This window comes from Sinocyclocheilus grahami, unplaced genomic scaffold (genome assembly GCF_001515645.1).
Source record: "Sinocyclocheilus grahami isolate Dianchi unplaced genomic scaffold, SAMN03320097.WGS_v1.1 scaffold41.1, whole genome shotgun sequence".
Taxonomy (NCBI): Eukaryota; Metazoa; Chordata; class Actinopteri; order Cypriniformes; family Cyprinidae; genus Sinocyclocheilus; species Sinocyclocheilus grahami.
In genome coordinates, this window is record NW_015505220.1 from 175,947 (window position 1) to 193,096 (window position 17,150).

A 17,150-nucleotide genomic window follows, 5' to 3' on the forward strand; every position below is an offset into this window, starting at 1 on the left:
TGGAGAAATGTAGCATTCCATCACTTGCTCACCAAAAGATCCTCTGCAGTGAATGGGTGCCGTCAGAATGAGAGTCCAAACAGCTGATAAAAACATCACAATAATCCACAAGTAATCCGCACCACTCCAGTCCATCAGTTAACATCTTGTGAAATGAAAAGCTGAAGAAACAAATCCTTAAGACCTTTCAACAATAAACTATTGCTTCCAGTTAAAATATGAATCCATAATCTATATTAACACTTCCTCCAGTGATAATGTCCATCCCCAGTTTTCCTCTCTCATCAAAATCCACCAACATATTTTTTGGACTATAAACATTCTCATTCTGACGGCACCCATTCACTGCAGAGGACCTTTTGGTGAGCAAGTGATGGAATGCTACATTTCTCCAAATCTGTTCTGATGAGGAAACAAACTCTCCATCTTGGATGGCCTGAGGGTGAGTAAATTTCGATCAAATTTTCATTTTCAAAGCTGCCTTATATTGATTCTTGTGCACAGCAGATAGAAAACAATAAGCATGTCATGACAAACGCAAAGCTCTGATGCACCATTTAATTTGCACATTTACCTGACCTAAAACCTAACTCACCTAAAACATTAACATTATATTATGAGGTTACTTTGCAAGTGCTAGCTACTCTGTCCTTTAGGAAATGCACATTTGTTCTGGTGAATCTTGGGAGTTAGTCTTGATAAGTGACATTAACTGTTAGTTGAGCAAATGGATTAATATGTAGATTGGCTTGCTGTTTAATCACATCTGCGTTTGGGCTCAGCGTGTGTTCTGATTCGTTTAGGGCTTTACAGGAGTAATTCGATGAGGGAATCGGCTGTCACAGTGAGCGAGGGAACACCACGTTCTCTCGAACCCACGCAGCTTCTTTTCATAAATAGCTGCCTTCATTCTGTTTGCTCCTGCATACAAGAGCGACGCTCCCACATGCACACGCTTGTTCAGGGTTAACACCAAAACCTGAACCTGTGCATCTTATTATCTTCTCTCTTGGAAGTTGGTGAGATCAGTCCTGTTCTATGGGTGCCTACAGTGATTCAAAATATATTTTGTCAGTCTTCAAACATGCATTCAGACAAATAATGAGTCTGTGTTGGTAAACTGCTTTGTGCTATCACAAGCTAAGTTAATAAACTATAAAATATATGTTAAAAGGCTGATATGTTTGGCTTAATTAAGCATTACAACCTTAAGATGCTCCTCACAACGTTGTTGCACTTTCCTGAGGTGTTTGACCCCCGCTATTGCACAAAGCTCCATGAAATGTCAATTACGTTTACAATACAGTGAATCAGTCCTGACAGAGCCTTTAGCACAATACAGTAGCTCAACGTGACAGCCAATAGCTGCGACCCGCAGGGGAGTCAGCTGAGCCGCTCCAGCCAATCAGATCGCTTGTTTTCCTGTGTGTGCACGTTTTTATTCCACAGAGGCTTTGAACTGAGCGGTCAGCAAAAAACCAAGAGTTCTTAATCTGCACAGCTTCTCCCAATAATCATTTGTTTACAGGATCAGGCAGCATCTGTAATGAATATTACAGTGTGGCCACATAAATCAGCGTTATCAGATGGGCTCTTGACGCCGGCACAGAAATACAGCCAAAACCTTTCAGATTCTCAGCACAACAAAATTAATATTACCAGCAGCTGCGATCTGAAAGTGACCACGCTGCTCTGTGTGTGTGTGTGTGTGTGTGTGTGTGTGTGTGTGTGTGTGTTTGTGTGTGTGTGTTTGTGCACCTGCATATTGCAGATTTTCGTTTATTGTTCAGTTGGGTCGAATCATTTTTTGTTTCTTGCATTTTGTTTTTTTTTCCTTGTGGTCCACTTACAATGCTTATAATAACGTTTTTTTCCACTAAAACAGTCCGTTTTTCCATGACCACTTTCTCTGTTGCTTTGAATATGGGCTTTTTATACGCATTGCCTTGATGCTTTCCATAAAATGATCTGAAATGTGTCGCCCAAATGGTTCAGATCAGACTGAAATCATCAGGGATCTCGTTTTGAAGTAATACTATCTTTATTACCTCACCTTGACTGGACAAACCAGGTTTCTGAATGCATAACAGGCATCATTAATGTATATACAGTGGTGTGAAAAAAGTGTTGGCCCCCTTCCTGATTTCTTATTTTTTGCATGTTTGTCACACTTTAATGTTTCAGATCATCAAACAAATTTAAATATTAGTAAAAGATAACAAGTGAACACAACATGCAGTTTTTAAATCAAGGTTTTTATTATTAAGGGAAAACAAAATCCAAAACTACATGGCCCTGTGTGAAAAAGTGTTTGCCCCCTAAACCTAATAACTGGTTGGGCCACCCTTAGCAGCAACAACTGCAATCAAGCGCTTGCGATAACTTGCAATGAGTCTGTTACAGCGCTGTGGAGGAATTTTGGTCCACTCATCTCTGCAGAATTGTTGTAATTCAGCCACATTGGAGGGTTTTCGAGCATGAACCGCCTTTTTAAGGTCATGCCACAGCATCTCAATAGGATTCAGGTCAGGACTTTGACTAGGCCACTCCAAAGTCTTCATTTTGTTTTTCTTCAGACATTCAGAGGTGGACTTGCTGGTGTGTTTTGGATCATTGTCCTGCTGCAGAACCCAAGTTCGCTTCAGCTTGAGGTCACGAACAGATGGCCGGACATTCTCCTTCAGGATTTTTTGTGTGTGTGTGTGTGTGTTTGTGCACCTGCATATTGCAGATTTTCGTTTATTGTTCAGTTGGGTCGAATCATTTTTTGTTTCTTGCATTTTGTTTTTTTTTCCTTGTGGTCCACTTACAATGCTTATAATAACGTTTTTTTCCACTAAAACAGTCCGTTTTTCCATGACCACTTTCTCTGTTGCTTTGAATATGGGCTTTTTATACGCATTGCCTTGATGCTTTCCATAAAATGATCTGAAATGTGTCGCCCAAATGGTTCAGATCAGACTGAAATCATCAGGGATCTCGTTTTGAAGTAATACTATCTTTATTACCTCACCTTGACTGGACAAACCAGGTTTCTGAATGCATAACAGGCATCATTAATGTATATACAGTGGTGTGAAAAAAGTGTTGGCCCCCTTCCTGATTTCTTATTTTTTGCATGTTTGTCACACTTTAATGTTTCAGATCATCAAACAAATTTAAATATTAGTACTGCATGTTGTGTTTACTTGTATTATCTTTTACTAATATTTAAATTTGTTTGATGATCTGGAACATCAAAGTGTGACAAACATGCATAAAAATAAGAACTCAGGAAGGGGGCCAACACTTTTTCACACCACTGTATGTGGGCGGTTGTATTAATGAATTCACATATTGTAACTTCGATGGGTGTTTTTACTGCCTTGCATCTCACTTGCGTGGGAAGTTCTGAGTTACATTAGGTTTTCATCATATAGTGAACTTTATTTCAAAAGATGAAGGAAAATATATAATTATACGACCCTTTTAAAGTTTCATGTGGACTTCTGTTTGTATTTTTCTGTGTATAGATATTGATTAGATCTAATAGTGAACTCAACAGTACTCTCATCGGGTCACTGGCGGGTTAATGCAGTGTATTTGAGGAGTGTAATTGTGTTGTTGTTTTGTCAGTGGTCTGAAGAGGCCTGTGCCGCCCACCTGACGCAGAGAGACGGCTACCAAGCGAGCACTCAGTGTCAACTCAAAGACCAGCTGTACCAGGAGATCATCAATTACTTCGACAAGGGCAAGGTAACGACTACTAACAATAAGGTACTATCACAACGTCTGCTTTAGTCATGTTGACCTGTAACTTACTATAAGTAATGAATCTGTTTTCAGAATAGTGCAACTTTTTAGCTGTTTTATGTTTCAACTAACAATGACCTTCTGAGCTGCAGTAATTAAATGTCTTCTACTTAATTGTCCTCTCAACTCTGTGTTCCTTTGGGAAGTTTTTCATTTTGGAAAGCTGAATCGATCTGATGGTTCATTTCTATGAATTGATTAAAAACAAAAACAATTCAGAGGTTTATTTGAGTCATCACTCATTTATGTTCCCTGAAGTCCCTGCGTGTCATTGTGTCTTCAGTTTTTTTTTTCTTTTCAGTGAAATAATAATATAATTAAATGCATTTCATCATTGCTGCTGATGCAGTCATATGATTTAGGATGTTTCTTCATATTGGTTTTGTTTTGTGAAAATATAAATGTGATGCTGCCAACCTCCTAATTGTGATCATCACCGTTTTATTAAAATGTAGTATAGTATATTATATATATATACTGTATATATAATATCACAATAACGTCACAATGCAAAAATGGGTCCTAAAAACATTATATATTTGTCCAGAAAATATTTTTCATTATTATTATTTTGATGTAAAATACAACAGATGAAATAAACACAGAATCACTATTATGGTGGCAGCATCAAATTATAATATTAAAAATATATTTTGTTCAGTTATATGTACAAAACTATGTAATTATTTTATATAAAAAAGCAATTAGGATGGCAGTATCAATTTATTAAATATTACAATTTATTTTGTATGTATAAGCAGAAATGTTCTCTTTTAAAAAAAAATGAGAATCGTTATTAGCATGGCAGCATTAAATTTAAATAATATTAAATATGTTTAAATATTTATAATATGATTTACATATTTTTAAATATTTAAAATATAATATAAATATACCTAAAAATGTATATATACACATACATTATGTAATATTTTGTAAAAATTGTGAAATTAGTGGGATCTTTATATTATTAGTTATTGAAACAAAAATATATAATGCATTATGCATTGCATATTATATTGTACATGTTCTAAAACAGCAGTTTGGATACCATCAAATGTGTGTGTGTGTGTGTATATATATATATATATAAGAATGAACAAGACTAGATTAACTATTATATACTGTCAGGTTTTCTGTGTCTCTGTGCATGTGATTGCATGTCAGAAACGGCCTGCATGCCTTTAAATGCATCCTGCAGCTGCGGTACTGAGTGAATCTGCAGCGGTCTGTGTAACGGACAGGTGACCCACAGAGAGGCAGATTATTGGCTACATCTCTGTTAGTCTGACAGGCTGGACAGAGGAGCTGGGGGGGATTTGAGGGTTATAGGGGCCAGGCGGAGATCTGCGCCCAGTGTAGAGGTCTCTCAGTAGGGGACTCTTAGCGAATCTGCTGCCCTGGACTGGACCCCATTACTGGGCTCAGCGGCTCCAAATCTTGACTGAGTGTGTCAAATAGAAAGAACACAAGAGAATTGAACAGGAAAGTGTGTGTGTTTGAAGGAAAGTGACAGTCAGTCAGTCCTGGAAATCGAGCTGAGGAGCAGCTCTGGGCCGTAGTTCTTCTGTTCGACACATTTTATGGGAATTATTCCAGCTTTTCAGAGAGTCTATTTTAAACTCAGACTGCTGGGACATACCCACATGTCACGGCTGAACGTCTCCTGAGAGCCGAGACAGGAAGACACAGTCACATAAACTGCTCCTACTCTTTCCCTGCCTGCTTTCCCTGTATTTTCCCTTAAAGCATTAAAAAATATTTCTGATCATCTTCGCCTCCAGCAAAGCTTGTATTGTAGCCTTCCTTACAGATTCAAAAATACTATATCTAGGGTTATTATATTTAACTAAAACTTACCAAAATGTTTTGGTTACTTGAAATAAAATAAAATATAAATTACTTTTAATTTCAGCTAGTTGTTTAACTTGATGTAAATTAATAAATGCAAATTAAATAAGAACATATTAATTAAAATACTTTTTTTATTTATTTATATACATACACACACACATATATATATATATATATATATATATATATATGTTTTTTTCATTGTGCATTCCAATTAATCTCAGTCAAACTGCAGTTGGGTTATTTTGATTAGGTTAAAAAATAACTAAACATTACAGCTAACTAACACAATAAAACATGATTACATAATAACATGATTTTTGAAATTTTTTGCAATCTGTTTTTGCAAATAAACTCTTCATATATTTATATATAAACTGATTTCTGTTTCTGAAAAAAAAAAATTTATATGCAGAAAAGCTAATTCAATATTCCTTTATAATTTGCATATGTGTTTATTAATAATAAACTCATACATGCAAATTACTACTACTCCTCTGGAAAATTATTGAGATGCTGAAACATTTCCTTCAGTGCCCTGCGTTGTAATAAAAGATTGATTGTTTGCAAATCTAGGTTTTATACTGTAAATGTAGGCTATGGCATCTCTTTTAATATTTAATGTTGTTTCCTGTATAGCATGACCACAATTTGGTTAATATCAGACTATTTTTGTGCACAAGTCAGTGCCATAATTGATGCAAACATGACTTTGGTTCTGTTAATTGTAAAACCAAACTTAAATTCTGTTGATATTTGCAAGAATGGAATATTCTCAATGCATAACTTACTTTAAATTTAAGTCAGTTTCTCACAAAAATAAAAAGGGTTTTGCTTCAGAAGACTGAATTCAAGCACATGAAGTCATGTGGGCTAGGTTTATAGTTTTATAGTCTTATTTGGTGTTTTTGAAAGCCTTTTGTATGGAAAGAGATGCTTTAAAATATTCTCCTTTGGTTTTCCACAACAGTGTACAGTTTGAGACGTCTTGAGGTTGTGTGAATAATGACACATGTTTTCATTCTGAGGTGAACTATTCCTTTAGTGCACTGCAGTCTCGACAGGAAAATTGAGGAAACGTGCCATAATTGATGCAAACATGACTTTGGTTCTGTTAATTGTAAAACCAAACTTAAATTCTGTTGATATTTGCAAGAATGGAATCTTCTCAATGCATAACTTACTTTAAATTTAAGTCAGTTTCTCACAAAAATAAAAAGGGTTTTGCTTCAGAAGACTGAATTCAAGCACATGAAGTCATGTGGGCTAGGTTTATAGTTTTATAGTCTTATTTGGTGTTTTTGAAAGCCTTTTGTATGGAAAGAGATGCTTTAAAATATTCTCCTTTGGTTTTCCACAACAGTGTACAGTTTGAGACGTCTTGAGGTTGTGTGAATAATGACACATGTTTTCATTCTGAGGTGAACTATTCCTTTAGTGCACTGCAGTCTCGACAGGAAAATTGAGGAAAGTCATTTTCATGCTGAACATGTGGTCTAATATTGCAGTGCAAGTTTCGCTTTATGCACCGTACTTGCTTTATTCTTCCTCTAGTCTGAATAACTAATCCACATCGTCTCCTACAGACTGCAGATACTATTACTGGCAGCTTTCTCAATAATAATGCACTGCAGATATTGATATATATAATCACAGTCTCTCCCTCTCGGTGCCGCCAGGATGCACTCAAAGTTTCATTTGAGGAATTAGTTATATATCAAATCCTGTGCAGCAGAAGTGTAATGCTAGCTGGAGGTTTTATTTACACTTGGCATTTGAAGTTATAAGTCTGATATGAGAGAATGTCAGAGCCGAGGAATATCCGTATTACTGTTTAGATGAGGTCATGGATATTGACTCACTTAAAGCCACCTGCTCCACCCAAAGAAATAACATGCCGCATTATATATTTATGCATTAAATATTACATGCATTGAAAAAAACCCCCCGTATTTTTGTCTTGTTTTCCAATACAAATATGAAAACATTCTTAACTCAAGATACAATCACTTAAGTTGCAAGTTGAAGATATGAAGTCTTGTTTTTATCTGTCAATATCTGTCAATTAGGTATACAAATATACAGTAAAAGTTATTTCTTTTTTCTAGTTAAGCTACTTATTTGTACATTAATTAAAAAGTAATTGAGATCAGTTGGAAGTTGTATTTTCAAACGTGTTGCTAATTCAACTCATTGTGTTCTCCTTAGACCTCTACATTAAGAGAACATAGATGTATTGTATTCCCTTTCATTTATTCTTCAAATTTTCTTTAATTATCTTAAAGGTCTTAAAAAGTCTTAAATTCACCTTCATGAAACTTGCACAATCCCTGATATAATAATTCACTTTTTGTGTACAAAACAAAGCTTTTACAGCCTTCGGTTTCAGTCTTCCATTAGACGTGCATTACAGTGCATGCAAATTTTCTGTTTGTTTTTACAGAGGAATGGGTCAGAATCATGTTCTATGGTAATCCCAGAACATTCCTTTCATGATCTCTTAAATATTTAACATGATCAGCGTGGTGCAGCTGGGTAATTTTTGCATCCGCTTTAACATACATCTCAGAAAGCACTTTTTGTTTGACAGTCATCTCAAAGCGCATTGTTCACAGATGGTTAGAAGGATATCACAGCACCTTGTGTTGATGACGTCTGATGTGTGTTTTGGTGCTTTGTGTTCAGATGTGGGAGGAGGCTATTATCCTGGGGAAGGAGTTAGCCGAACAGTATGAGAACGAGATGTTTGACTTTGAGCAGCTGAGCGCTTTACTGGTACGTACAAACTTTCTCTCTCAAGGTTTTACAATGAAACAAACAACTGATGAGTCGTTCAGACTGTTAAAGTTCACCAAAGTCGCTAAATTGGCCTAATCTAAATGATCAGAGGGGTTTGATGAGTTTCTGCATTTTGTTCATTAGTGGAGTTTTGTCTAATTGGCAACAAATGACAAATTGATCCATTCAGACACAAACAACGATTGTGGTCTGGTTTTATCTTAAATTAACTGTTGCCACATTTTGCAGAGTCCTGAACACAAGTTATTGTAACCCTTCACATGTTGATCTCAACCTGTTTTTATTACTTGTTTGGATGTTTTTAACTGTCTTATGTAGTTCCACACAAACCGGTATGTGTATGTAATTTTATTGTTTTAAATATTATATATTTTATATAAAAAAATATTTGTATTATATGTTTTTTATCTTAAATAAAACAGAAAGGAAATTAATTTCTATTTTTTTAAATAAAAAAAATTTATATTTGTATTTTTATTTTATTATTTAACCTATTTATTATTATTTTTATATAGTAATATTAGTAAATTGTCAAATTAATTAAGCTAAGTATATTAATTATGCAACCTAGCAACGCCCTGGCAACCATCCATAATACCATATCAGCAACTGTTGAGCAGGAAAATGTATTTATGTCATTAAAGAGTGTTTGTAATTGATCTGTGTCTCTTTGTCTCTCAGAGGAAGCAGGCTCAGTTTTATGAGAACATCGTGAAAGTGATCAGACCAAAGCCGGACTACTTTGCTGTAGGTTATTATGGAATGGGCTTCCCCTCGTTCCTGCGGGTGAGAATTTCTCTTATAATCCTGAATCTTTCATATTTCACCGTCACCATGGAGATCTCTGTGTCTTTTTGTAAATGCGTTGCATTGTGAATTCGTCTGATATATTTCCAAAGGCCTGGAAATCAATTACTGGTGTCTTTGTGTGGCTTCTCCAAACTCATTACTGCAGGAACCTTCATTCAGATACAGACAATTTCATGTTCCAGGGATTGATTTGGATTCAAACTGACAGATTTATTTTTCCTTTTGATATATGAAGGTAAATTTTTACCATGCCTTCACCATTATACTTTTCACCTTTTTTGTATTGATTCTTTTTCTTCTCTTTTTCAAAGACATAGAACTTTAATCTTACAATATAAAATGGGATTTTTAAACTATTTTTAAACTATAATATAAAAAAATTATAAAATAAACAAAAACATCTCAATATTTATTAAATATTTACTTAAGTTCATTAAGTTATTTATATTCTATTATTGTTATCATCATCATCATCATCATCAGCTTCTTCCCAAATCTTTCAATTCCACTTTGCTGCTCAAATCCATTGTTTTTAAGGTTGTCAAAAAATATATAAAATAACTAAAAACCTCAATATTTATAAAAAAAAAATCAAATTTTTTATTAAATATTATTTGTTGAATTAATTAATTTATTTGTATTTTTTATTATTCAGTTAAATTATTGTTGTTATTTTTATTTTTAGCTTAGTTTATTACCAAATCTTTTTCAATTCTATTTTGTCATGCTAATCCCAATGTTTTTAATGTTTATGAAATGACCAAAAATAATTTCAATATTTATTAAATATTATTTATTAAATTATTATTATTACTTATGATTTAATTTTAGATGATTTTCTTACCAATATATTTCAGTTCCATTTTGCTGATGTTTTTAAGGTTAAGAGTTTTTAAAATAACCCAAAACCATCTCAATATTTACTAAATATTTATTAAATGCATAATTTATTTTTATTTGAGTCAGTTATATTAGTCAATAAAATCAAATTAATGTTTTTGCATTTCTAGATTCTTTTATTACCAAATCTATTTCAGTTCCACTTTGCAGCTCAAATCCCATGTTTGTATAGTTGAGATGACTTTTTAAACGTGCTCTTGACAGACTCTCATCTAAACAGTCTCATATGTGAAACCAAAACAATGGTATTATACAGCAAATACAATGCTATCAAAGCTACATGCAGTAAAGATGGAAAGTTGATCAAGTATGAAGGTCAGACAGTAAAAAAGCAAAAAAATAGGAATGCTCTGTTGTATGAGTGTATGGTTTGTATTCTCTGTATATTTCTATATATCCTCTGCCAGAATCTCTGTCATTCATGATGAAACAGAATCATTCACCTTCCACAGATCATGCATGTGTTTAAGCCTGTGGTTGTGGCTCGGAATCTCCTCAGATATATTTGTAATTCTTCTAATACTCTTCCAGCCGCCTGCAGTCACACGTCTCCCACGAGACATCCTGGGAACAAAAAAATAAATCGGCATCTAAAGGCCAGTCGCCTCCTGCTAGTGTTGACATGTTGCTCTGTGGAGAGAAGCTTCTCCTTTTGAAACACAGAACATCTCACAATCTCCTCTCCCTCCTTAAAGTGGCACTTTTGTATGTGTGCGGAGTCGTGCTAACGCTGCCGGTTTGTTCCGCCGTGCATGGAATCACCGGGGCTGTGAAAACACCCGTCGAGAGCACAATGCAATTTGTCACCTTATCGCTCAAAGCAGATTTGAAAACGGCCCTGGGCATATTTCACCTCCGGTTCACATTTCACTAATTGAGCAGCTGAAATATGTTCGTGCATGCAAGGGAGTGTGTGTGTGTGTGTGTGTGTGTGTGTGTGTGTGTATCTCCGTTTTTTCATATCGAATACTGTCACGCTGCTTTGTCCTATTGCAAAATATTAAATGTGATCATGCATTGTTCAACAATAAACACTTCAATTCCATGCATATTGGCAATTTAGTATCCCATTCCGTTGCTGTCATATGTGGGTGTTTGTGTGCACACAGCGGTCTGTGTGTAGTTGTTCGCACAGACGCTGTGAATGGAAACATATTGACGGTGTTGTAGGTGGGTGCTGATGATTGACGGTGTCTTTATGGGAATGTGCGATAATTGAGTGTTTCCAGACTGCCAAACGCCTCGGAATTACAGCCGCCGTGGATATTTTGAGATTTAACTTTCAAACTAAGAAATACAGAATGAGCTTCTCTGAGTGATGAGCTTCTGTTTTCTGTCATTTTACTGTTTTCATAAAATCCTTGGATTCATAGATGATGATGACTGAATGATCTAGATTTGTGGTTCTCAGCTGCAATTAAGTATTTATTATTGTAATTACATATTTCTGTTTTATGCATGATTTTACTGTTTTAATAAAAACATTTATAATTACTACTGTATTAATATTTGCATTACATAGATATAAACGTGCAATTCTAAGAAAAAAATTGCAAGTTTCTGTCTTGCAACTCTAACTTCTGAGTTTACATCTTGCAGTTACGTTTTGTTTGTTTGTTTCCACCACAATATAAAACTAAAAAACTTAACTGCAATTTTTTTTCACAATTCTTACTTTTTTTGCAATTGCGAGTTTATATCTCACAATTTGGACTTTTCTTCTCAGAATCGCAGTTTTGCATTTATATCTTGCAAATAAAAAAAAAGTTTGAATTGCAAGATATAAACCCAGAATTACGAGATTTATATATTGCAATCCTAATATATTTTCTCATAATTGCAAGAAAAAACATGTGAATTAGTCAAGTACGTTTTTTTTAAAAACAGGCTTTCATCAATATCACAAATTAGTTTCTGTTTAATTTAGTTTAATTGTTAAGATTTCCTATTAAGATACAGAATAAACCACTGAAGAGTTTGATTGGACGCACAGCCTTTGACATTGACAACAAAAGTTATGGAAAGCATTTTGTCCACTCTTTTAGAAATTCAAAAGTCTATTTATCTGATCTATGCATGATTACATGGTTAGTTGCATTTTATTATTTGGCATTGCAAAGAATACAATGTCTGTGACCCTGAGAACCACCAGTTCTGATAATAGTTCTGTTGGCTGTTTAATACATTATAATAATATGCACATTTTTCTTTATTGTTAAGCTCTTGTTAGATATGCTTCACTGATAGATGCTCCAGAAAACTTATTTAAATGTTTTTTCTTTTTGTCTTGTTTTTCCATGTAGATGCTGCTGTTTTAAATCATATCTGGATGTGTTAGTACTCATCTCTGGCCTTTGTGTATTTGATTATTACTTTTTGTTATATTTCCGTGTGTTTATTCAATCTGATGTGCTAATTCAATTGTGCTTTTTTTAGAAAATGTGATGCTTTGAAATTCATACCATGCAAATATTATTCATAGATTAGGGCTGTGAGCACAGAAAAGTTGTCAAAATAAATCAGAAAAGCAAAGTTTGATCTGGAGATGAGAATGTCTGTTGCGGGTGTTTTTCAGAATAAGATGTTCATCTGTCGGGGGAAGGAGTATGAGCGGTGGGAGGACTTTGAGGCCAGACTGCTCACTCAGTTCCCCAACGCTGAGAAGATGAAGACCACGACCCCTCCCAGCGAGGACATCAGGAGCTCCTCTGGACAGTGTATCCTCCAGTGTCACTCACAGCACATGCCAATAACAACAACAACAAAAATCACTTTTGTTTGTCTTCAATTCTCCAGATTGTCCCTTTTATTGTTTCTTAGTTTGGTCCAAATAGACATTCAGTGTTTCACAGTGAAGCCCATCCTAGAACTGCCACCAAAGTTCCAGAACAAACCCGTATCAGAGCAGATCGTCAGGTGAGAGTCTGTCTGTCTGTGCACGTGTGTGTGTGTGTGTGTGTGTGTGTGTGTGTGTGTGTGTGTGCGGGGTTGATTTTTATTCAAACTAACAGATTTATTTTCCTTTTGATGTATGTCGGTCGATTTTTACCATGCATTCATCATTATGATTCTTTTTCACCTTTTTGTCCCAGACTTTCAGTCTCAAAATATAATCATGAATTCTAAATTTCAGTTCTATTGTTAGTATTTGTATTCGTATTAGTGATAGCATTAGTATTATTATTAGCTTCTTCCCAGTTTCCATTTCAGTTCCACTTTGCCCGCTCAAAGCCAATGTTTTCAAGGCTGTTAAAAAATATATAAAATAACCAAAAACCATCTCAATATTTATTAAATATTATTTGTTGAATTAAGTAATTTATTTGTATTTAATTCAATTATATTCTTCAGTTCAATTATTAATTAGTATTATTTTGCAATTATTATTATTTTATTTTTAGCTTATTTTATTACCAAATCTATTTCAGTTCCACTTTACCACTCAAATCCAATGTTTTTAATGTTTATAAAATGACCAAAAACCATGTCGATATTTATTAAATTAATGTAATTATTTGTATTCTATTCAATTCAATTATTTATTTGTTTTATTACCAAATCTTTTTCAGTTCCACTTTGCTCATGTTTTAAGGTTGATATAAAAAAATTTGAAATAACCAAAAACCAACTCAATATTTACTAAATATTTATTAAATTCCTGAATTTATTTGTATTCAATTCAGTTAATACTATTCAATTAACTTCTTAAAATTAGTTTTTTTTATTTGTAGGTTCTTTTATTACCAAATCTATTTCACTTCCACTTTGCAGCTCAAATCCGATGTTTCTAAGGTTGTTCGCATGGCTTTTCAAATGTGGTCTTGACAAACACTCATCTAAATTCTCTCATATGTGAAACCAATACATTGATTTGGTAAAGCAAATGAAGTGCTATCAAAGCTTATATGCAGTAAAAATGCAACGTTGATCAAGTATGAAGGTCAGACAGAAAAAAGGCAGGGCGATATTAATATTCTGTGGACTCAAGTGTTTGCATTCTCAGTTTTTTTTTCTATATATTTCCCTGCCAGAATCTGTCGTTCACGAGGAAACCGAATCATTCACCTTCCACAGATCATGCATGTGTTTAAGCCTCTGGTTGTGGCACTGAATCCTGTTAATTCTCTTCCAGCGGCCTGCAGTCACGCGTCTCCCACCAACCATCCTGGGAACAAAAAAATAAATCGGCATCTAAAGGCCAGTCGCCTCCTGCTAGTGTTGACATGTTGCTCTGTGGAGAGAAGCTTCTCCTTTTGAAACACAGAACATCTCACAATCTCCTCTCCCTCCTTAAAGTGGCACTTTTGTATGTGTGCGGAGTCGTGCTAACGCTGCCGGTTTGTTCCGCCGTGCATGGAATCACCGGGGCTGTGAAAACACCCGTCGAGAGCACAATGCAATTTGTCACCTTATCGCTCAAAGCAGATTTGAAAACGGCCCTGGGCATATTTCACCTCCGGTTCACATTTCACTAATTGAGCAGCTGAAATATGTTCGTGCATGCAAGGGAGTGTGTGTGTGTGTGTGTGTGTGTGTGTGTGTGTGATAATTGAGCAGCTGAAATATGTTCGTGCATGCAAGGGAGTGTGTGTGTGTGTGTGTGTGTGTGTGTGTGTGTGTGTATCTCCGTTTTCATATCGAATACTGTCACGCTGCTTTGTCCTATTGCAAAATATTAAATGTGATCATGCATTGTTCAACAATAAACACTTCAATTCCATGCATATTGGCAATTTAGTATCCCATTCCGTTGCTGTCATATGTGGGTGTTTGTGTGCACACAGCGGTCTGTGTGTAGTTGTTCGCACAGACGCTGTGAATGGAAACATATTGACGGTGTTGTAGGTGGGTGCTGATGATTGACGGTGTCTTTATGGGAATGTGCGATAATTGAGTGTTTCCAGACTGCCAAACGCCTCGGAATTACAGCCGCCGTGGATATTTTGAGATTTAACTTTCAAACTAAGAAATACAGAATGAGCTTCTCTGAGTGATGAGCTTCTGTTTTCTGTCATTTTACTGTTTTCATAAAATCCTTGGATTCATAGATGATGATGACTGAATGATCTAGATTTGTGGTTCTCAGCTGCAATTAAGTATTTATTATTGTAATTACATATTTCTGTTTTATGCATGATTTTACTGTTTTAATAAAAACATTTATAATTACTACTGTATTAATATTTGCATTACATAGATATAAACGTGCAATTCTAAGAAAAAAATTGCAAGTTTCTGTCTTGCAACTCTAACTTCTGAGTTTACATCTTGCAGTTACGTTTTGTTTGTTTGTTTCCACCACAATATAAAACTAAAAAACTTAACTGCAATTTTTTTTCACAATTCTTACTTTTTTTGCAATTGCGAGTTTATATCTCACAATTTGGACTTTTCTTCTCAGAATCGCAGTTTTGCATTTATATCTTGCAAATAAAAAAAAAGTTTGAATTGCAAGATATAAACCCAGAATTACGAGATTTATATATTGCAATCCTAATATATTTTCTCATAATTGCAAGAAAAAACATGTGAATTAGTCAAGTACGTTTTTTTTAAAAACAGGCTTTCATCAATATCACAAATTAGTTTCTGTTTAATTTAGTTTAATTGTTAAGATTTCCTATTAAGATACAGAATAAACCACTGAAGAGTTTGATTGGACGCACAGCCTTTGACATTGACAACAAAAGTTATGGGAAGCATTTTGTCCACTCTTTTAGAAATTCAAAAGTCTATTTATCTGATCTATGCATGATTACATGGTTAGTTGCATTTTATTATTTGGCATTGCAAAGAATACAATGTCTGTGACCCTGAGAACCACCAGTTCTGATAATAGTTCTGTTGGCTGTTTAATACATTATAATAATATGCACATTTTTCTTTATTGTTAAGCTCTTGTTAGATATGCTTCACTGATAGATGCTCCAGAAAACTTATTTAAATGTTTTTTCTTTTTGTCTTGTTTTTCCATGTAGATGCTGCTGTTTTAAATCATATCTGGATGTGTTAGTACTCATCTCTGGCCTTTGTGTATTTGATTATTACTTTTTGTTATATTTCCGTGTGTTTATTCAATCTGATGTGCTAATTCAATTGTGCTTTTTTTAGAAAATGTGATGCTTTGAAATTCATACCATGCAAATATTATTCATAGATTAGGGCTGTGAGCACAGAAAAGTTGTCAAAATAAATCAGAAAAGCAAAGTTTGATCTGGAGATGAGAATGTCTGTTGCGGGTGTTTTTCAGAATAAGATGTTCATCTGTCGGGGGAAGGAGTATGAGCGGTGGGAGGACTTTGAGGCCAGACTGCTCACTCAGTTCCCCAACGCTGAGAAGATGAAGACCACGACCCCTCCCAGCGAGGACATCAGGAGCTCCTCTGGACAGTGTATCCTCCAGTGTCACTCACAGCACATGCCAATAACAACAACAACAAAAATCACTTTTGTTTGTCTTCAATTCTCCAGATTGTCCCTTTTATTGTTTCTTAGTTTGGTCCAAATAGACATTCAGTGTTTCACAGTGAAGCCCATCCTAGAACTGCCACCAAAGTTCCAGAACAAACCCGTATCAGAGCAGATCGTCAGGTGAGAGTCTGTCTGTCTGTGCACGTGTATGTCTCTGTGTGTGCGTGTGTGCGTGTGATGGGTCAGTAAACTGGCAGGCAGATCTCTGGGGTTTGTGTTTCAGAGCAACTCACCCAGCTGATTCAAATGGAAATGTGCAGTGAGCAAACAGTGTTTGACCTTACTACACTCCTCTGTGCTTTAATAAATCACTCGCACACACACCTGCAGTGGAAGCATAATTCTGTTTCAGGCTAAATTCAGTGCCACGGGGTAAACAGCACCATTATCACCGATCTTGATAAAGCATCAGAGGCGGCTTACCGCAGCCAATCAGAGCCGCCAGTGAGCATGAAAAGCAATTAAAACTCACTATTTAGCCACAATTCTGAGTAAATAAGCGTCAGAGTCAAAGGTCACATGAC

General features: G+C 35.1%; 1 protein-coding gene across 1 annotated transcript in view; it reads left to right on the forward strand.

The window, feature by feature from the left end:
- The window catches only part of LOC107582199 (dedicator of cytokinesis protein 1-like), an 87,934-nt gene that overhangs the window by 43,912 nt on the left and 26,872 nt on the right, over nucleotides 1–17,150 (forward strand). Inside the window, exons 11-15 of the mRNA XM_016267951.1 lie at nucleotides 3,616–3,735; nucleotides 8,332–8,421; nucleotides 9,127–9,231; nucleotides 12,731–12,872; nucleotides 12,990–13,071. Coding sequence (XP_016123437.1) covers nucleotides 3,616–3,735; nucleotides 8,332–8,421; nucleotides 9,127–9,231; nucleotides 12,731–12,872; nucleotides 12,990–13,071 — 539 coding nt within the window. The remainder of the gene's footprint in view (nucleotides 1–3,615; nucleotides 3,736–8,331; nucleotides 8,422–9,126; nucleotides 9,232–12,730; nucleotides 12,873–12,989; nucleotides 13,072–17,150) is intronic.